Raw genomic sequence first — 22,477 nt, 5'->3', positions numbered from 1 at the left:
TTGGTATGTGAAATGCTACTCCAAAATTAAGAGGAAAATTGATTAAAGTTTTAAAATGAAAATTATCAAATACTCTCTCATAGAAGTATGAGACCATTATAACATTCCAAAACTACCTTTATATATCTAGTTGAAGTTGAGGCTCCTAATCACATGGAAATGAATACTAATGACATAATTAAGTAAACTAATAAGCAATATAAGCATCTAACTCATATGGTTTATCAACATAATTTTTAGTTACCTAATGACATACCAAATGGACCATCCCATTAGGCTTGATGAATTTAGCTCCTTGGTACATAATTTTCTTATAAGAAGCAAAAGCACTAAATGAAAGAGTTGTTGAAATATGAAGAGCTGATGTCCAAGCAAGTATGTTCATAAAAAAGAAGTCAATAAATTTTCTTTGTGACTACATATGTTAAGTCATTGCATGTGATGATGTGATGGTTGATTAGTGGCCAAAAGATATGGCTACTTATCCGACAAACTTTCTCACTATGTGATGATTGATTAGTGGCGAGTGGACATGGCTACTATCCCCACAAATTTTCCCACTGATAACATCAACGAAGGTGATCGTGTGTGATGTCCAACATTTGTAAGTGAATGTTGTGACCAGGATAGGATAGGTTGGAGGGTAAGAAAACCATTTTAAATCATTGTTGTCAATGGGGTAAACAAGCTAGAGATTGGCATTAGTAGACCAGGGTATTAGTAGTTTGCAAAGAAAGTCTAAATAGAGAATGCCATTGTGACAAGAGTGAACGCTATAATAGTGTCCAACATGTAAATGTGAAAATTGTATTTACATGATAAGTCATCGATGAGGGTGATTGCTATAAAATTGTGCAATATGCAAAAAATGAAAAACTTGTGATTGTTAGAGCTAATGTTGATGAGATAAGGTGATGATTGATTTCTGAATGAAGTATCTTGGTGGTGGTCGGGGGAGGGGGATCATGTGCATTGTGAGGTGTATTAAATAACACAAAAAACAAGACCATTTGAGAATTCAATGTTGTCATGACATCCACGATTATGAGATGTTTGTTGTAAGAGTTCAAAAAAAGAGCATGACATTTAAATTATAAATGATCACACAACGGCCATGAAGCTTTGAAAATAAAGGGCAAATTGTAGGCACTTTAATACTAGATAAAGAGTATGTATATATACATTGTTCTCTTTTTTTCTGTTCATAAGGTGCAAAGTAAAGTGCTTTTATTCGCCGTCCTTTACATACCAATGCACCACCTTGCCACGTGTATTCCTTGCCAATGTGACACACGATCATCATCCACAAAGCCTAACATCACATATGTGCATATATATATATATATAACAAAATTAGAATGCAAACCAACAATGTAATGCTCATTTGCATACACCAGAAAAAGAAGAGACCCCTACCACACTAGCAACGAAGCCCAGCTATGTTATGGTAAACCTGCCATATGGGATGAGAAAATCTCATACCTAGTTTTGAAAAACATTTATGCAATAATAGTTCCAATTCAATGGAAAATGTGCCAATTCATATAATATTTAGGTGCTAGTTGTATTGATTTGTTCTCTCCATGTACCAAATCTTTCACTGCCTTCATTCATGGTTTGGTTGTTGCATTACTTAAAGGCCTCTTCCTCATAATGATATAATAGGGTTTATACTTTACTCTTCAAGCCCACTTACTTGTACCCACATCCCTTTCACATCACAAAGACAAAAAGAGAAATAGACATAGCAAAAAAAGTCATGCATATGTACACAACATAAGACATAATGTTATACTTATATGCAACCAAACAAATGTGAAAGACATGATGAGCTTGTTGATCTATTGAGTTATATATGAAGCAAGGACGATATGACACACCATTTACAAGGAAAATATTCCGTATCAAATGAAGGCCAAAAACTCCTTAAGAAAGTATGCAAATATCGCATCTTTTTTGTGTAGTGAAATTTTAGTATAAGGTAAAAGCAACAAGTTGGTAAAGAGGCAATTCAATGGATTTAAATGCTAGCAATTTGGATTTACCAATTTTGCTTGAGGTAACTAAGAAACAAACGTCATGAGAACAACTTATTATTGGAGAAAATGTACACATGTGGTTTTACTTATTAAATTCTTCACATTTAGAAAATACTATGAAAGAGAATACAATATTAATGCATAGAGAGAGTTTTGTCATGTTTAGAGGTTTCACGCAAACTTCAACCTTATTGATTAGCATCATGTGTAGAATGTGTATGTGGGAGCATGTATGTGGTACATGTCTCATGTTGTCTTGTCTTTGTATGCAAGAGTATTGAAGCTATTTTGAGCAATGTAAGTGACCGGGAAGAATGGCAGAATTTCATATCTTTTCATTGAAAGCAAAAGTTAAGGATGCAATGTTGATTCACTCAAAAGAAAGGTAAGATGACAGTTTTTTAGAGGGAAAAGTTGGTATGATTTGTTGGGATTAAAATGGGAGAAATCAGGTACAAGATTTTATATATGATTGTTGGCCTTTCATTAAATTTTATGCTTGTTTCATGTTGAAAAATGGATGTAGAGAAGAAAGAATCTAGAGGTGGTACATGGCTTGCTTTTCTAATGCACTAGGGAGAGCATGTTCACAAAACGTTTTTCGTCAAGAGAATGAGCATATTAGAAGCAAGGTGGGGTAATCAACTGTTGTGGGGAGGTTGCCAATATCTTAGAATGCAAGCAAAGGTGGTCCATCCTAAAGAACAATGTTTTAACATGGGGACAAAAGGAATGGATATTTGTATGTTGACCCAAAAATACGTGGACCCAATATGCTAGATATGTGTTCAAAGGAGTTGTGCATGGATGCCAAAGAATGATTGGTTATGACAAAATTGGGATACACAATTAGTATAGTTATTACATGCAAGTTTGAATGTGGGCAAGCATCAATAATAGTTATGTAGGAGTGGGGATATGTTTAAGAGGAATACCCTTTTGAAGTTAGTTGATAGAGGTTTATAAAAATAGATATACTGGGACCATTACTTGGTTGCTAATAGGATATACACATGTGTGTTTGCATTGCATGTGTGTGCCATGTAGGCCTGATATTGGCTCAAATTAACTTTCAATAGTTGGAAGAAACGTGCCCTCCTTTTGTCCTCCTTAGGCAACAATTAAGTTTTAGATATAAGACCTCCTTCCAAAACACGCTTTTCGATACTCAAAATTTTAACACATTTCTATCACTAGTGACATAAGAAATTTAATGTTTGGCTGGAACTCCCCATCATGCAAATACATATTCCTAGTTTTTATTACTTTTACTTCTACATGGTCTCATTGTGTACGTATATGCTTTGCTTTTGACTTTGGTGCTTATCCTCGACTTCCAAAGCCCCTTTCTACTCCAACTCACATTAGATTCTCTTGTAAGTGGTTATCCTTTGACCTTCACGACTTGTTTTCATTGGGATCATTCCTCTGACATGCCATTTTAAATTTGCTTCCTTGCCCAATCCCAAATTTCATATTGGAGAATTAATATAAGGCTTCCATTCTGTCAGTCAAATAAAAACATGCATACATGCACATGACCACCCTTTCTCTCATCTTCTCCATCTCTCAGTTTTATTACGTACTCACATGACACACATTTACCCGGCCTCCCTCTTAAAATTTATTTGGGATATTAAGTTGCATCACTCTCATTCTCTCTCTCTCATTACTTTTTGTAGGTATGCATGTATCTATAGCTATATGTTTCTTAGACATGGCTTCTCCACCCAAATTTGTTGTAGATTCACTTACTTTAACTTTTGGCCTCCTTTTCTCAATGTTTACGCATTATATCTAGCCTTGATGCCCTTGTGGTTTGGTCCCTTGTTGTCAATGCTTTGTAAACGATTGTCAGATGAGTCAAAGGGCCAATATGCCTCCCTTGCTTCGGCTTGAAGTAAAACATTGTCAGTACTAAAGGAAAATCGTATAGTTAAAATGTATGGATTGCAATTGAGAAGATGATTACATGGCTTATGATGCACAATATACATGTAAACATTAGTTTCCCTTGAGTAAGAGAATAAAGACAATTTTCCTTTATGTGGCATGGAGAAAAGGATTAGAAAATAAAATTTCACACTATTAACAAGCTAAAGAACAAATAAATGTGCGCTTCAAATAAGTCATGCTTAGAGAAGCTTTTCCCCAACAATTACATGCTCATAATCTCCTCCCAAAATGTAAATAGTCTTATGAACCATAAACTCAAAATCAATTGAGATGAACTAAGGGAATTTAATGACTATATATGTTCTATAATAGCTTTGTTGTTGTCTTGAAAGTAATAATAATAATAATAATTCATGAGTGGCAAATTGAAATGTTCCCTTCACCAACTTGTCCTGGTACAATACACATAAGCATCTTTGTTTTCATACATGGTCATGTGTGAAATTTGTTTTTGGTTCTCTTTATAGAAAACTTATGATCCCTCTAAATTTCAATTGGAAGAGAAAATCCTAGGCACCATACACATAAATGTTTAGCTTGTTGGATCAACAATTTTGAAAAGTTGAAACTTTGGGAAAATCCAAATTTGTGAATAAAGTTTTGGAACAAATCCCCCTCATTAGCACTTTTAATGCTAATATTTATTGCATTAAACAAATATTGCAAATTTAAATGAAAATTAATGTATATAGTTTTGGTAGTAGTGTCAATATCTCTAACCCTTCATAGTGCCAACCTACATAATGATTTGGTTAGAAATGGTACAGTCTCACATACAAACATAGATATGGAGACATAAGTCCAATCGTGATTAAGATGCGAGCTCAAGGTACCTACCTACCTTTTGTCCGCATAGCAGTTGGTAGCCTAATGTATAACATAAGCTCCACATTGCCTTCTTAGTTGGAGACACAAGTAGCTTGTTCATGTCAAATCCTAGCAAGAAGCAATGGGAAGTTGTGAAAGGTGTATTTTAAACTTTAGTTATACAAGGAACCAAGTCCCCAACCTTAGAATGATTGAACCAACAATAATTGTTTTTTAGGATTTATACTACATTTGTGTGGATACAAGGTCAATATTGGGATATATCTTTGAGTTTGTCGAAGGAGTAGTATCATGGAGGTAAAGATGTAGAGTATATTGCAACATTTGAAACAGGGGAAGCACTTTGGCTTTCTCACTTGGTAGATGACATGGGAATGGCCTATCAAAGCTTGATCCTCCATAGTGTCAATTAGAGTGTGATCACTTTGACACAAATATAGAGCATGTCGAGGTGAAACGTCACTTCGTCTGATACTATGCTGAGAAGAATTGGATCATTATGCTAAAGGTGGATACATTGATGAAGTTTTTTTGCTATGTGTTTTGGACATTTTTGTGAATCTATGTAGATTGAGGAATCGCTAGACAATGCATTGTGCATCACAAGTTGAGGTAATCACCGATCAAGGGTAGAAACTCATAGATCGATAGGGATCATGGTACAACCTGACGGATGGGTGGTGAGGTTCGTACATTAAAGGAATGTAGACGCCTACATTTGGTACATTTACACTTTTGTTGCATATTTGAATGTAGAGTTTTATCAACGTTGATTAGTGTGTGGATGAATGTTTGCTATAAACATGGAAACCCTAAGTAGGCACGAGAGAGTATGAACCCTCAAAGTCCAAATATGCAATTGAAACATCTAGGGTTTGGAGATGTTACTTTGTTTAGTTGGATAAGTAGGTCATCCTAAGAAATGTATTGAAGAAAACTTGTCTAGAGTATCTCACCCATTATGAATAATACAATCATGAACTCTGACATTTCATAATTGATTATTGTACTCTACCTCATATTTTAGTATAATTTCTCAATCATGATATTGTCTCTTTCTTCTTTCTTTTGGTAGTGTTGTTCGATCAAAAGTTAGGCCATTTATGACATTATGGACATGAAAGGAGTGAAATATATATTAGGCATGTGGATAATTTGCGATAAAAAAAAAAGGTAGATTCATTAGTCTCAATATGAGTACATCACCAAGGTATTATACTCACGTCATTCCATGTGGGTAGAACCAAATCTCTCAATATGCTGATGTTAACCTACATGAGATCGCTCGTTATCTCAAGCTCTAAGAGATGTACACTTGTTTGTCATTGGTAATGTGATGCATGCCATGGTGGGCCTCAAATTCAAATATCACACTTGCGATGGAGTGGTTAGCACTGAAGTTTTTTGAGGAAGGCCTAATAGTATGTTTTGTGTTCCCATTATATCCAAGATGGTATCTATAAATGGGAGGGATTAGAGTGATACACACATGACGTTATGCTTTGTTATTCTTCTTTGGAACTATGACTATTGGACATAGCTAACCCAAAGGAGTTTGTTGATTCCCTCTTTGACCATTGTTATGTGATTTGGACTAACCTAATATCTTAAATCTTTAAGAGAGATTGTATCAACCTCGAGGGGGTTCGTACTATGTTGGTAACATTCTTTTCCTCTTTAACGAGTTTGATTGTTTCGAGCTTCACCTCCTTCACAATATTTGAATCTCTAGCTTGAAGGATAGTTTGGCTTTCACAAGTTTTGACAATTGAGTTGGGGATTAAGTTTGTTAAGTATCGGTTGGACATCTTAGGTTCAATGTTTTGGTTTTGGGATACACTCAAGACTCCTAATATAAAAAGGGCAATAGATAGAGAATTCTTTTTAAGGTTCGGGAGAGACTGGTTGCCGGCTATGAGACAAGGCCTAATGTATTGTGAGGTTCAAACTTAGGTTCTCTTATATTTATAAATATTGATGTTATGATGTAAACCAACAAGCCAACTATCAACAAGTTAAACATGCCAAAGGTTGAGAACATGAGAATACTTAAAGTTCTTGTGATTGTAATAGCTTTGAAGACAATGACATTTTGAGGAGATCCGTCCAAAATGCTTCCAAAGAAAAAGTCGCCTCTTCTCAAAAGATTCAACAATTGTCAAAAGATCATTATCCTAAACTGGATGGTTAAAATTCCCACTCTTAGCTTTTGGGAGTGACATGTGATTTAGATGCAAGTCGTGGTCATATTGAGCATAAAACGTCACCTCCCATTCATCATCACCGTCACGCACAAAATTGAATAAGAAGGCAGATGCCATGCACATCCATCTTGGTGAAATAGTGCGGACTGTGCACTTAATCCCAAGTACTCTCGGATGAGTCGAAATAAACACAGTTTTGACACAATTATGTTGTTGCGGTCCATGATGATTGACAACCAAATCTAAACAAGTGTGAATATTGCCAAGTAAATCACAACAAATTCTCTAATCCCTAATTTACAGACCATTAACTCTCTCTAATTACTTTCTACTTTCAGATTTTCCATCAACACACACGCACACACGCACACACACACTCCCTCACAGAGAAGTTTCACGCAAAAATGGAGGAAGAGGTAGAGCAGGAGAAGCTTCGTCGATTTGTGGATGTCTGGAGAGATGAGATCTCTTCAAAACTCAGAGATTTTCAAGGAATCCATTCCGTCACATCGTTTCTTTCCCCTAGAATCCATGGCATCTGATATCAACACAGATCCTGTTCTTCTCAATCCTATCAATTCCAGAGATCGAACCTCCCTCCTCTCACTCGTAGAGACTAATAACGTGCTCTTCAGCAAGATCATCACTGTAATTTCCTACAATTGCATTGAGATTGAACGTCTTCACAAACAGGTAATCATCATGCCTACGGCTTTGCCTTATCTTTTTGGAAATAATTTGTAAGTTTGGAGGAAACAAAAAAACAAGTTTAAAATGTGAAGCAAAAGAAAAATCAAATTCTTTAGGAAGAGTTTGAAAAACAAAATTGTCTTGAAGTTTCGTTGGGGATTCGGGAAAAAAAACAATATTTGGAATCCTCAGCAATTAGAACTATGTTTCAAATTTTCGGATTAATACCTGAATTAAATATACTTCGTTGGAAATAAGTTGTAAAATATTTTTGGTAATCTGAAAAAAACAAAGTTTGGATTTTAGCCCACCATTGATGATGATAATGTGCCTTAAGTGGAACTTTAAAGGGCTGAAAATCATGATGAGACTGTGGTAATGTTGCTAGAAGATGACGGACAACCATTAAATGTGCCTGGAGGTCATATGCAGCCAGTAAATAATGCTGAAAGTATGGCTGTAAATGATCAACAACAGCCTCATATTGAATATTTTGTGGTTAGATTCCATGCCTGATAATGTAGATCATTGATTAAAAAGCTCTACTAGATTAAGGAGGTCTTTACAGAGATATGATCCCTCTCTGGAGTACATGATGTTGAGTAATGAGAATGAGCCTGTTACTTTAAAAGAGGCTAGATCATGTGATCAAAACAGTAAATGGGAGGTTGCATCGCAGGAAGAAACAAAAGCTTCGCAATCACTACGATCCCATGGACTACAATCTCACCACCCTTGTCATCGACAGATCAAGGCTATTATCTCTCGCCATTGCAGGTGCTTGCCTCACTTCGGAGACCTCTCCATTCTCGATCGATTTAGGCTAAAGATCTTTCAAAGTAAAAAATTACAGTATATCTGACTTGAGAATTTTGCATGTATCGATAACAAGATTCTTTAGCCTTTTCTTATCTTATTTACTTTTTTTTTCACTTAGTAACGTTTATTTATTTTGATTTGTTGTTCTGAAAGACAAGACAACAAACACTTAAGATGTAATCTCTTGTGTGGTCTTAGAGGCCATTTTGGTCTCTTAAAAGATGTTATTATGTCTTTCTTTCGTTCTCTCATTCTGGTCAATTTGCTACTTTGAGGTCTTAGAAATCTGATACAGTGAAGAGTATGTAAATGAATCTTTCACAAGACAGTTGAATATCTGAAGATGATGATAACCTACAATAACGAGATGCTATTGTACGTTGCGTCATGCAGGGAGTTTAGCACTTGCATATGTGAACCATCTCTTATGAAATTAACTATGTAACCGCGATAAATTTTATCATTGAGCAATGATGGCCACAATCAAGTTTTCACATTTGTCATAAGTTTTGAAAAACCTTTGATTTTCCTTGCATCATTATTGTTTCTATCATATTATGTACCTAAAAGTAAGAAAATAAATATTTTCAAACTGAGGGTCTCAGAACATGGTAACCTTTATAATTTTTTTCATTGGGCAACAATGGCCACAATCAAGTTTTTACATTTACAATAAATTTCAAAATACCTTCGATTTTCCTTGCATCATTGTTATTGCTATTATATTATGTACCTAAAAGTAAGAAAGCAAATATTTGCAACTGAGGGTCTCAGAACATGTGCCTTCTTGTATAAAGAAGTATCTGATTTTATAAAATAGTTTACAATCGTTTCGTCAGCTGGATAATAATCTCCTTAAATTTTAATCATTGCAGCTGAAATCTTTACCTTCAGTTATGTAGTCTAAGATAGTACCACACAAAATGATTTTACCTTCAGTTATGTGAATATCTTCGGCTGTAACCTTCTTTTGGGGCTCATAGGCAAGCCATTTTAGTATTTTAGGGACAATGTTGTATATTTCGTTCTCTGTGGTTACTTCAGTACAATGTAATATGGAGTGAGAGTGGAATAATTTAGTTCAGGAATTTTTGTGATGCCAGTTTTCTCTTTAATATTAATTCTTACAGTTTTCTTACAGTTCTCTTTAATATGGTGGGCTAGTGCTCGATGGAAAGCCACACAAGCTGTTTGGGTGCTCCTTTCTTTTCTTCTATGAACTTCATGAATTTGTAGAAAGATTAAAAGCCATTCTAGGGAACCTATTATGCCAACTTGAGGCTGTATATGCAGACGATAGCAAGACCAATATTTATCCTTCATTTGCCAATGTTTATTTCCGATCAGCGATTTTGTACCTGGCTGATGGTTTCTGCATATTTGTTAGTCTTGAGGATATTATCAGGAGGAATCCCACCATCTCACAAGCTATTTAAGGTATTATTTTTGTTATCATCATGCTTCCAGTGATTAGTGTTACTAAACCTTGTCGTTAGGCTGGTTGCAGAATGCTTTTTACTTTAAAAAGTGAATCTTTGAGCTTTCCAATAGAAGATGCACAATTAACTTCCCTTGGTCACGCTGTTACTGACATTGAAGAAGTTTTACATGTTGGTTTATGTAAGGTAATTTACCATGGTAACTTACCGTTTATGTTTGACCACGTATTGTTTACATGTCTGTAATTATCTGAAAACTTCTCCAATTCTTGCGATTGTTATTAAATGATTATAAATAAAGATTTTCATGTTTTTAATTCAAAAACACCCCAATGTTATTTAAACATCCACATGAGATGCAAGATAGGAGTAATGTTAGGAATCTCTTACTAATCAATGGACCAAATCAAAGTTAAAAAGGTGAATAGACTGGATAGAAGAACTTGATTCTCCGACCATCCTCCACACTTTTGCTCCTTTTAAATTTCTGATGAGATTAGCCCTAAAGGTGCTCCCAGTTTTTTTTTCATATTCTATGAGGGATTCTTCTCAAGGAGAAAGGATATCTAGACTTTGCCAATCTGTTAAAATAGTATATGATAAAAGCTCTTGTTGTTAATCAAAGGGCATGGAATTTTTTAGGCTGAAATTCTAGCTTAATTCATTGCAAAGATACTTTCAAGTTTCAACATGATATCTTGGGGCATCCAAATATTGAAAAGTTCAGATTGAATCATCACTTTGTGGAAAAACTTGTTGTCTCTTTTTGTGAAGGATTTGTTAGAAATATTGAGAATCGATTAGATAGGTATATATGATATATGAAAACAAAACTTCTATTACATATGAGAGTAGCTCACAATGGTAGTTCACCCATGCGCTCACACCTTAGAGCTTAGATGGGATTTGGACCAGCTCACCACAAAATTAGTGGGGACTGATGATCATCACACCACTCTGTAAGAGAGTGGATTATATTCTCTGTTTGCTCTGAATGTAGCATTAAATGTGCATGTCAGTTGATAGTAGTGGAGATATTCCTTTTTTGTCAATTGACTTGTCATTTAATATCACCTAGCTCCCTAGATACAAGCTAGTGCTAGATAGTACTTATCTTAAAGTCAATGACACATATTTCAAGACTAAGTACATCGCAACTTGCCCACAAAATAATCTTCTAGTTGACTTGATTAGCCAATCCTATTAGCCGACTTTGCTCTTTCCTAAATACATTGTGTCCTACGCATCTACGGTTTCCTAGATTGATACCTTATCGACCCATATGGTTGAGTTGCACAATAGCTACTCCTCATTTGGGGCGCTATCACAAAATGTGCACTCTAAGAGTACATATGGGGATAGATTTACAACTTGGGGTTGATCATTGATTATATCTAACAGGATTTACTTCCATTATTTCTCGATTAGGTTGGCGATGAAGTTCTTGCTGTTTGTCGTATACATACATACATACATATACATACATACATACATACATACATACATACATACATATACATATATATATATATATACATATACATATACATACATACATACATACATACATATATATATATAACTAGGGTTTTTGTTATGATGATCATAAGAAGTGTACCAGTCCTCCATATCTATTGCAATATTACTTTACAACCATTAGAATTCCTTATGTAACTTTCACCATGGTCAATACTATCGTGGTCAGTTCTCAAGGATTTGAGAAAAGCGCTTTTCATTTGGAGCAATTTTTTATTTCATTTGGACGAAACCTTGGTTAAGTAAGCTGTCAATTTAACAAGTCTATAATATATATTTAAAGTTTGATGGTTCAACTTTTGTTATAAAGGTATGTCTTCAACATCTTACCTGCAGAGCTAGTTTCTAGTAGGCATTAAAGAAACCATACTCGGCTATCACAAGGCATTAAGAGTTCATAGAGGGCTTTGAACTTGGAGAATATTTTCCTCAGTGCCTTTGCATACTATTTCTGTATGTGTAAGGTACCTAATTTAAGATTCTTGGAAATTGGGCCAACAGTTTAGGGGTGGGTATCAAAAGGAAAGAATCCACGTTTACTTTAGATAGGCTGGTTTATGTGGTTTCTATGGATTTTCTCTGCAGTAATAGAGCCACAGTTCTTTAACAAGAGGCTAGGTTGTGCAAGAGTTAGAAGAGCAACAATCTAAAAGTGTTGAATCCAGGAAGTCTCAAATCCTGATAGATCAGAGGGATTGATGTTCTAAACTTTGCATTGAAAAAACATGCTACATACAGTTTTCAAATATAGGGTTTGTGATATTTCTATGTGGCAATTAATTGTACTTAAGTTTTGATTGATGAAGTATATGCAGTAGTAGAGGCTCAGTTTCCCTGTCTATCTTGATTCGATTGACTGGAAATTTGTTTTTCTTGATGCAGAGAGATCCCAATCCTTCAAAATATGATCACAAAATGGCTTATTGTGTTTGAGTCATGTACACCTCTGGAGGTTAGTTCTTTCATCTAACTTATATTGGGAACCCTTTGTACATTTTTTAACTTCTTGGTGTCATAGGAGACAAACATAGTATAAAGTTTAAACCATACGCGCATTCACATTCGAGTATGTAAACACCCTCGAAGAATGGTAAATACCATACTTTTGGATTAACTATTTATTATGAGGTAAATAAACCTAAAAAAAGGAAAAATACAAAAAAAAAAATCTTTGAAAAGGGGGAAAAAAACACAAGAATGTTTGAACATTTGCATTCGTTTTCCAACGTAGGAAAACGAATGTTATGCTAGACGAACACGAATTTTACGTACTATGGAGACAATTATCATTTTAAGCTGGAAGTACTTTGATCTTACGATTTAATATGTTATTTTAATTGCTCATGACTAGTTAAACCTTATGGTTAGCAATAAAGCTATTTAGGAGATCCATGTTATCAAACCTAAGAAGTCTCATATATTATTACTACAATAACTAATTTTGGTTGAAGAAATATGGAATGGCTCAATGAAATTCTTTATTGTTACTGGATCCAACAGGCAAAGCTGGAAATAGTACACAGAACTCCCATGTTATATATCAAATGCACTGCGTAAATTATGAACATTGAAGATATGAGAATGTGCATGCTTATTTGCATTCATGTCAATGTAAATGTATAGCAAAGAAGAAAGATATATTAAAGTCTTTTATGAGGCCAAAATGGCTTATAAGACCAAACAAGAGATTACATCTTCAGTGTTGTCTCGTCTTTGAGAACAACAAATGAAAATAAACCGTTCCTAAGTAAAAAAGATAAATAGACACTTAAGAATCTTATTATTGGTACATGCATAGATTGACATATGCATGATATTCGTGATACTCTCCATGCGTGATATTCGCATATTCGAGAATAAGAAATGTCCCCATGGATATTATAAAACCATTCGTTTTGTAAAATAAATGTAAATAATAAAAATTAATTTATTCACTAAAAAAAAGAAAAATCACTCATTAATAGATTATAAAAATATTATTAGTGTCAAGTCTCCTTTTTAGTGTCAAATAAAAAGGAGGGATTTTATGAACCTTTATTTTATTTTATTGACTTATTGTTTATTAAAAAAACGAATATTTTTACATCTATTTTAGAAATATAATTAATGTCAAGACCCCTTTTTAATGTTAGACACATGGGGGAGACCACACTTGCAAACTCCCAAACATATGTTTCCAAGGGGAAAATGCTAGAAGGACAGGCATCTGTGATGTCAGTCGACACAGTGCTACGATTTCCACAAAATTTGGAAGAGTAAAAAGTGGGGGATTAATGAACTTTTATTTTATTTTATTTATTATTTATTAAAAATAAAATGAATACTCTTTTACATCTATTATATAAAGGAGGGAGTTTATGACCTTATTATTATTATTATTTACAAATACTTTTTTATGCATTCGTATTAGTATTCGTATGCATTCGTGGGGGAGGCCTCACAAATGTGAATATGTCAATCTATGGGTACATGTAAGATTCTCAAGTCAGATATATTGCAATTTTTGTCTTTGAAAGATTTCTATCATAGGCCAAATCTAGAATAGAGGTCTCTAAAGTGAGGGAAGCACTTGCGATGGCAGGAGATAATGAATTTTATTTGTCAATGACAAGGGTGGTGCGATTGTGCTCCATGAGGCTGGGGCTTACGTGCACAGCAAATTGCTATTGCCCGATCTATTGTAACCCCAATTGGATGTCCTGGTGGGGAGCCTATTTGTGTAGCCCTTGATTGGCTTGTAGTATTAGGAGTGATGCCAAATATGGCTTGCTTGCAGAAGCACGAAAAATGTTTGAGATATTGCTGGTTCAGGATGTAAGATCTTAGAATGCTTTTATTTCAGGATACATCCAGCAGGGGAAAAATGAGGAAGCAATCAACTGTTTCCACTGGATGCAAGTGGTAGCTACTTACCAGAATGCATTCATTCACTTTTGCTTGCATCTTGAAAGCATGTGGCAGCATAGGGGTTGCAGGGAAAAGAAAAGCATGTATGCGAGCATGTGGAAACTTGGGAGAAGCCAACAAGGGCCAACATGTGAGGGTTGTGATGGAGGAGTTTCTGGAGGGCAATGATATTCCCAGCAGGGCATTGGTCGACATGTATGTGAAATGTGGCATGCTTTGTGAAGCAAAGGACATAGTAAATAAGCTTCAAATTTGGGATATAGTAGAGTGGAATTCTCTTATTGTGGGATATATACAATGCAAGCTCACATAGAGAGCATTTGATTGTTTTGAACAAGTACATCTTGAGGGTCATTTGCCAAATGTAGTCACATTCATTTGCATATTGAAAGCTTGTGGCAATGAAGGAGCTGTAGAAATAGGGAGAGATGTCCATGCTAAAATCATATACAGTCACTTAGAGAATGAAAATTTCATCACAAAGGCATTGGTTGATATGTATTCCAAATGTGGTATGATAGCAGAAGCACAAGGGTTGTTTCACACCTTTTCCAGTCAGATTGTGTATATATTAACTTCTTCAAACGTAAGGATGAAGAAGTTTTCTTGAAAAAAAGTGTTCTTCAGATTCCAATCCCAGATGACACAATCAACAAATTCTTTCTTCTTGGGAATGCTGTAGAGATAATTCTCCAAGTGAAGGAGAAATTATTTAAAAAAGGTCGGGAAAGTTCAAATGCATTGTTTACTGATGATGGCCTAGTACTTGGCTTGGCATTTATTCTGAAGGTAAAATTTCGCATTTGTTTCTTTTCAAAAGAAATGCCTAATTTGGTAGGTCGTTTAAAAAACTCAACCGACTTAAAGAAGCTACAATAACGCATGACAAAAATGTTTCAGGAATGTTCATTTCTTGCTAGGTAGATCCACTTTTGTTGAGCTTCACACCTTCAATTTCTTTTCTTTTCTGCAGATTTTCCATCAGGAGGAAGAATTTGATTCACTTCATTGGTTCAAATCTGCAATAAATTATTTCAAAGACTTCAACATGGATTCAGTTGAAAGCGGTATGAGTGGGTTGCAACTGTGAAGTAAAAAACTGGTGTCACTTTCAGAAGATTGCAACGCACAACTGGTAATTATCCATCTGCGCTTCTGTTTTGTAATTTTGTGTTGGTTCATCTGGTCATACACAACATTCATTGCGGATTCAACTGCATGCAGTTAATGAAATGGATGGGTAGTTATGAGATAGAAATTGAGCTTATGGAATACAATTTCATTGCTGCTAACCCTTTTGCAGTGAAACAAAATTGTGCCCAAATTAAATTTTCGGGTGAGTAGCATTGTTTAAATTGCCGATATTTATTGTGTTCATTCTAATTGGAATGTGACAGTTGTGCGTGCCACCTCATTGCATCCATTTAACTGTAATTTTCTATTACTTTCTTGCATCTCTGAGTTTACTGTACTTCATAACTCCTGGTAATTGTCGTTAAGGTCTCCAAAAATGTGACATACATTTTCCTAAATACTAATATACACAATTCATCAATTAATGCTGCTACTCATGGATATATCCTAATGTTTAAGCTACCCACTATTCTTCACTGTTTTGCAATGGGAAAACAATATAATGAAAGCTTTATATTTTTGGCAAATGGACATATTATATCTGTGATATGTTGGAAAATTGCACGTGCTTGGAGATCATGAGCCATTTTTAGCCAAACATCTATGGACCATGATGTTTATTTGTTATATATGCATTGATGAACGTAGCTTCGAAAAAACAACACGAACATTAACATGAGATTATGGTGCCACTAGGTCAATTTCACGTGACTAATGATGATTCCGTAATATGCCACTATCATATGCATAATTATAGGTACTCTCAACCCACCTTGTTATGACATTTTTCCATCATATACATTAATGGGAATAGAGCTCTTTGCTCAAAGATTACCGGTGTAGAGGTTTCCATTTACTTCAGAGACTATATCTAGACAGTATACAGTCATTAATAAGCATCTGTATTATTTTTTTAACTGCTTGAACTAAATTCTACTTTTTTTCACTTTTCAGGTGAGCAAATTTCAATAAACTTTCTTGTGTTGCATGCAAACAACTCATAGCTGTGTATGGCATAGAAACACACTTATCTTCACTGTAGGCAAGGCATTTCCTTTCAAAAGCCCACTTGGATAATCAAGGCAGTCCATTCAATGGGAGAGAGTACCCTAATGCATGCCACATATAAGAAGCAGAATGCTTGTAATGGTGAAAATGATTTTCCATGTTTGGTTATACGAATATAATGTTGGAACATTTTACACTCTTAGAGATCACAGAATTGTGTGGATCACAAATCAAGCACTGAAGCTATTTTCTATCAAGAGATGTTGGGATCAGATTCAGTGCAGGTGATGAGGTAAGGCCTAAATCCCCGATATGTCAATTGCATTAAGTTTTCATAACAGCTGCGCATTACATGATTGCAAGAGAAAAACACAAACTAATTGTTCTAGTTACGGAAGGCATGCAATGGATAAAAGAAGACAATTAAAAGTTCAGCTTTCAGAGGGAAAAGAAAGTGATTTCTAATTCATCAACATGAAGAAAAACTCAAATAGACTTACTGTTAACTCTTATTAGCTACAAAATCAAATGGAACATAGTTCTCAGCTCTTTTTGAAGTTTTACAGAATACACCCAAATTGGGGTGAAACACAAGATGAAGGCTAGACGAAAATGCATAATGACAAACGTTATACAACAGGAAAATAGCTACTTATTTGTTCCTTAAGAAGGAAGCTCTACTGATGGAGCCTAAAGCCACTCCTGCAGCTGCAATGGCTAGCCCAGTCAATATCAGTGGCAGCTTCATATAGCCAGAGTTCAGTTTGTCCTTACCACTTGAAGGAGAAGTCTCCTGCATGCCAAATGGAAAATGGTATCAGTGAAGGTTCATTCATATAGGTGGATTTTCTTTAGGGAAAGACCTAAATTTCCAAAATTTGAACCCCAAGAACAATAAGGTTTTCTAAATTCTGAAGAGAAACCACAAAAACTCTTTTAAACATACAACGACATTCATATATTTTTGCAAATTACGTTAGTACCCCTAATTTTTCAGAATTCACTGAGAATTACTTACCGAGTTAACCAACTAAAGAAAATTCAAACCCTAACACATTAAAGGAGGCTGACATCTAAATCCTAAAACACTAATCAGAAATTAATTAAAACTTGAGACAGAATAACCTGGAAACACAAACCAGAAGCTGATCGTAAACCCTGAACAGAGTAGTTCTAATTTTAATCCTGTTAGTAGAGTAAGCCTAAATAACCAGAGTAAGACCCAATACCTGCTCTCTCTGCGCTGATTGGTTACCATCATCAAGAAGAGGAGCTTCGTTTTCTTGTTTTTCTGCTTCTTGCTCTGGGGCTTCAATGTGATGATTCGCTTGTTTTTCTGCATCTTGCTCTGGGGCATCAATGTGATGATTCGCTTGTTTTTCTTCATCTTGCTCTGGGGCATCAATGTGATGATTCGCTTGTTTTTCTTCATCTTGCTCTGGGGCTTCAATGTCATGATTAGCTTGTTTTTCTGCATTTTCTACGGCCTCTGTTTCTTCATTTTTTTCCTTTGCCCCTGCATCCTTCTCTCCATCTCCATAGTTATGAATAGTTTCCCCTCCACTAATGGACCCCTCGTGAACCCCGTCCGTTCCTTCGGTCTCTTTCTCCACAGCAGCAGAATTCAATTTCTCCTCCTCACCAACGGAATAATCAGGGTTTTCCTCGGGAACGACAGCAGAATCAGGGTTTCCCTCGACAAAAACAGAGGACTTAGGGTCTGTCTCTGTAGTAACAGAAGAAACAGGGATTCCCTCTGCAATCGCAGAAGAATTCGAAACCTCCTCAGCCTCGAAATGAGAATCAATATTCTCCTTTTCCTCGACAGAAGAACTAGGGTTTTCATCTGTAACAGTCAAATGAGGGTTTTCCTCGGCTTCTGCTGCAGCAACAAGAGACGATTCTTCTATCTTCTCAGTATCACAGCTCTCATCAGTAGTGGTTACAGAGGCAAGGGGAGGGGTTCCTTCTTCGTTATTGTTACTCTCAGCAACAATAGAGGCTGGCTCTGCAATCACTTCTGCTTCTGATGTGCTGGTTGCAGACATGGTTATGGCTCTATGGATATGGTTTCTTCTTCTCTGAGCCTCCTTCTATCTCTCTTTCTAAATATCTGTGTGTGTGTGTGTGTGTGTGTTATGTATGTGAGGTTGTGAGCAATGGAGATGGGGTTGAATGCATTCTTATGTATGTAAAAGGAGAGAGAGAGAGAGAGAGAGAGAGAGAGAGAGAGAGAGAGAGAGAGAGAGAGAGAGAGAGAGAGAGAGAGATACACCAATCAAAAGCTCTCAATCTCCTCTTACCTTGGATAAGGCATCATTCCATTGCTCTCCCACCGCAGATCACTTCAGTGACACATGTAATATGTTATTTTGCGACCCGGACACACCCTCTGGATTCATGGATACACATCTTACTCATCATGGAATTGTGTGCAACTTCTTCACATCATCTCAGTAATAATGTGATCAGCATATGGAGGTCTCTTTCTAGTCAGTGAAAAGGTGATTAAATGTGTATGTGGTTTTTGTTGACCTTCCGGCTAGTACAAGGTGTGGAACAGTGAAAACATCAGTGGGTTGTAGATAAGCTGAGAGGGTTTAGGGATAAAACATGTCGATAAAACATGGCCTATGTGACTCAAAGTCTTAGGAAAAAGCTTGCTTAATTGTTTAATCAAGGGATGGCGAATCTTACTATGCTTACCTAGCTTTATTATTAATAAAACTATTCGGCTTTTCCATTGATATGTTTCACTACAAGGGAAGGTTTGTTGCTACATAAAAACCTCATGTGTGCCGAATCTTAGAGACAACTAAGGGATACAATTCACTTCACTACAACGTGGGGTCTCATGTCTTTTTTAATTGCTTTACGACAAAGAAAACACGGATAGAAAATTTGAGTATAATATTACCTAAGATGAAGTTCATTTCAGTTTTTAGAATGATCAATGTGTGTGTGTGTGTGTGTGCGTGCGTGCGTGCGCACACGTCCCCTATCGTAGATGAGTAAATTTCACCCTCTAATATAAGATTACCTTGAGGAAAGGGCAATATGTTGGTGGCATTTTTGTCAAAGCAGTACCATTAGATTACAAAGCCATGTTCATGAGTAGGAGTTACGAAATAGAGTGGAACTCAATGTAAGTTTTATGAAACCCTGATACCTATATGGTGTGTGATGTCATGTATGAGAAGGGAAGAAAGCGTGAAATAATCAAGTTTGACAATAGTTTTAGGTTTGGGTTGAAGTGACTATTGACCACTAGAGTAACTGACTATTTAACTCAAATGTTAAGAGCCTACCATTGGAATGTGAGGCTAAAGGCCAAAGACAATGAAAGGAAGAAGATGAGCTATAATGCTGAAGTGATGACAAGGAAATGTGATGTAAATGTGAATACATTGATGTGAATTTTGTTGAAATCAAGTGCCCATGTAAGGAACACGACAATTGCATGCTCAAACGAGAAAGTAGTGGTGCATGTTTAAAGAGAGAATGTTATTTTGATGCCAAACATAATGCAATTTTGTTGGGTTTATACCGTAACTTTTCTTGCAACTTATGCACCAACTTTATATGTATATTCTAACTTAAAGTTGCAAGCTATCTTTGCTTGAGGAAAGAAATGAGGGAAAGGGAATTGATAAATTTCTGTAATGAAAAGGGAAATGGGGAAAATCAAGTTGATCTGGTCAGCTTCACATGAAAGATGCCTTCACAGAACGCTACACCATTGAAAACACTTTTTCGCCCGTAGAACTTGTAGAGATGTCCTCTCATGTAGGCCAATCGAGACACTTGTCATCAACAATGGCTCAATACCTAAAGGTGCTTTGTGAGCCTCCCCTCAAGAACACCACCTTTGTGTTGATGTGACCCTACATCAATGCTCTTGTCATGTGAGATGGTGCAAATCCGAATAATGCAATATTCGTGTTCTATGGTTTCTCACTAGTCTTCTTGTTATTTGCACTATATCTTTTATCAAAGTATGATGCTCTATTGTGAGACACCTAGTCTCTACTCAAGAATGCATTTGCCATAGTCAATGTCACTCTAAGGTTAATGCATGGTGCAAATCCGAATAATGCAAGATTCGTGTTATATGGTTACTCACTATTCTTCTTGTTATTTGCACTATATCTTTTAGCAAAGTATGATGTTGTATTATGAGACACCTAGTCTCTACCACAGGAATGCATTTGGCATAGTCAATGTCACTCTAAGGTTATGCTTCTCATTGCATGTTGTTGGAATGCTTTTGCCCAACATATTTACCTTGTATGACATCATTTTGACAATATTAGAATAAGAGATTATATGTTTTGGACAAAGGATATTGTTAAGCAAAAAGGTGTTCTCAAACTGATAAAATGCTTGCATCTTAAAAGATGTGGACAACTTCAATATTGTTTTAGATATTACTATAGAGGAAACTATAGTTAGATAGGTAGGTACATAGAAAAATGCATGTATTAGAAATTGGTATAACTCTATATAGGTATAGATTGTTATGTTGTATTAAAATCACTGAATTTGTAGATCACATTCCCTAAATAAAGTACAGTTTTGTAATAAAACACAAAGATGAACAAAGGTCATCATGATTGGCAGGTAAATGTCAGCTGAAGAGCCTCAAGTCATATGAACATACCTTATATGAATTTGGTTATATGAATTTTTACTATTTACTATTTCAGATGATTGATAGAACTTATTTATGCAACATATTGAAGTGGAAGTAGATTGTCTTATTAGAGAACTAGAAAGATGATTACAATTCTTCAATACAAACCCTACACTTTTACAATCTTGAAAACAATGCAACCCCTCTTTATGCAAAATGGTGAAGTGAGTAGATTCTCTTACTAGAAAACTAGAAACACAATTACAATTCTTAAATACAAAGCCTAAACTTGTATAGTCTTGAAAACAAAGCAACATAGCTAATATGTATAAAGCTTACATTATTGTAGTAATGATAGCTTGTTTTCACGAAATCTTGACCTTTTATACTTACATATGCTTATAGTTGCATGGTGGTTGTGGTAGGATGTTTTTATTATAGGTGGTCATTTTTCTTAAATCAACTAGATTAGAAATTTTCTGAAGTCATGATTCAAGAGATTGGAATTTATATCAAGGATATAAGCTTGTAGTTTTTGTTAAAGGTTCTTTGACTTACAATCATAACAATAATATTCTTATCTTCATATGAATTACTTTAAGATGCTTGCTTAATGTTCATTACTAGCATAGGGTGGCAAAGATCCCTCTTGCCTGCAATGCATCACTTTAATATCGAAAGTATTCTTTGTGAACATACAAGTGCATGATAGAATAAATTTTCACTTAGGCTTCTCAATTTGATGATACTTCAAGTCTACCAATGATTGATTTGGTTGACTCCATCCTAACCCCAAGGTTGTGTTTACCTTCATTGAGAGAAAGTTCAAGTTGGATTAGGTTTAAATGGACTTAAGCTCAACTTTACAATTTAGATTAGTAAAGGTTGGGGAAACTAAAAAATTCATCTTATTTATGGGCTTTAGATTATTTAAACTTATACTATGCATGTTGGAGAATTGTTTCCATAACTTAAGTCAACCAATTTTTAAACTAATTTCCCAAATTAGGGATTCAATTCAAGATTCTCTCTTGGATGAAGAAACTCTTCTTTCATTTCTTTCTTCTCTTTGCTGGATTAGAGATTAATCGATCATTGGTAGGCATCTTCAAATTAATACATGACCTCTAATATATCATACCATGAATTACTCTCATGATTATAGTCATTAATTAATAAACAATTCTCCCTTTAAATTTTGTTAGGCTTTTTCTACACCTACTCGTTATTTTACACAACTTTTAAGTTTGAAAACTCTCCATATTCAGAGTTCACGAGGATAAC

General features: G+C 35.3%; 2 protein-coding genes across 5 annotated transcripts; one reads left to right on the top strand and one right to left on the bottom strand.

Annotated features, from left to right (window-relative positions):
• Positions 1–7,399: 7,399 nt before the first annotated feature.
• On the top strand, positions 7,400–18,191 carry LOC147870092 (uncharacterized). 4 transcript variants are annotated; one of them, XR_015531703.1, is made up of 3 exons: positions 15,034–15,207; positions 15,404–15,553; positions 15,643–15,887. XR_015531703.1 is itself a non-coding variant. In XM_087336851.1 (2 exons), the coding sequence occupies exons 1-2, from the start codon at positions 7,475–7,477 to the stop codon at positions 8,577–8,579; spliced, it is 429 nt and encodes a 142-aa protein (XP_087192977.1). In that variant the 5' UTR covers positions 7,400–7,474; the 3' UTR covers positions 8,580–8,997. The 4 variants fall into 4 exon arrangements, 2 of the variants coding, with proteins under 2 accessions (XP_087192977.1, XP_087192985.1); XM_087336851.1 differs by lacking the exons at positions 15,034–15,207; positions 15,404–15,553; positions 15,643–15,887 and adding exons at positions 7,400–7,720; positions 8,397–8,997; XM_087336859.1 differs by lacking the exons at positions 15,034–15,207; positions 15,404–15,553; positions 15,643–15,887 and adding exons at positions 7,400–7,720; positions 8,242–8,390.
• Positions 17,052–18,715, bottom strand: LOC147870091 (uncharacterized). Its single transcript, XM_087336839.1, has 2 exons — positions 17,790–18,715; positions 17,052–17,353 (listed from the first exon to the last, which is right to left on the bottom strand). The coding sequence occupies exons 1-2, from the start codon at positions 18,606–18,608 to the stop codon at positions 17,213–17,215; spliced, it is 960 nt and encodes a 319-aa protein (XP_087192965.1). The 5' UTR covers positions 18,609–18,715; the 3' UTR covers positions 17,052–17,212.
• Positions 18,716–22,477: the final 3,762 nt, after the last annotated feature.

Source organism: Azolla caroliniana, unplaced genomic scaffold, assembly GCF_043228905.1.
Source record: "Azolla caroliniana isolate FFs.n. ecotype wild unplaced genomic scaffold, voAzoCaro1.0.p SCAF_1, whole genome shotgun sequence".
NCBI lineage: Eukaryota > Viridiplantae > Streptophyta > Polypodiopsida > Salviniales > Salviniaceae > Azolla > Azolla caroliniana.
Note: the sequence above shows the minus strand (reverse complement) of the source record. Positions and strands in the feature narration are given on the sequence as shown.

Coding starts and splice junctions, on each gene's coding strand:
- LOC147870092 (XM_087336851.1), top strand. CDS start 7,475: ATGTCTGGAGAGATGAGATCTCTTCAAAACTCAGAGATTTTCAAGGAA. Junction 7,721..8,396: donor TTGAACGTCTTCACAAACAG/GTAATCATCATG, acceptor GTTGCATCGCAG/GAAGAAACAAAAGCTTCGCA.
- LOC147870091 (XM_087336839.1), bottom strand. CDS start 18,608: ATGTCTGCAACCAGCACATCAGAAGCAGAAGTGATTGCAGAGCCAGCC. Junction 17,354..17,789: donor AATCAGCGCAGAGAGAGCAG/GTATTGGGTCTT, acceptor TTTGGCATGCAG/GAGACTTCTCCTTCAAGTGG.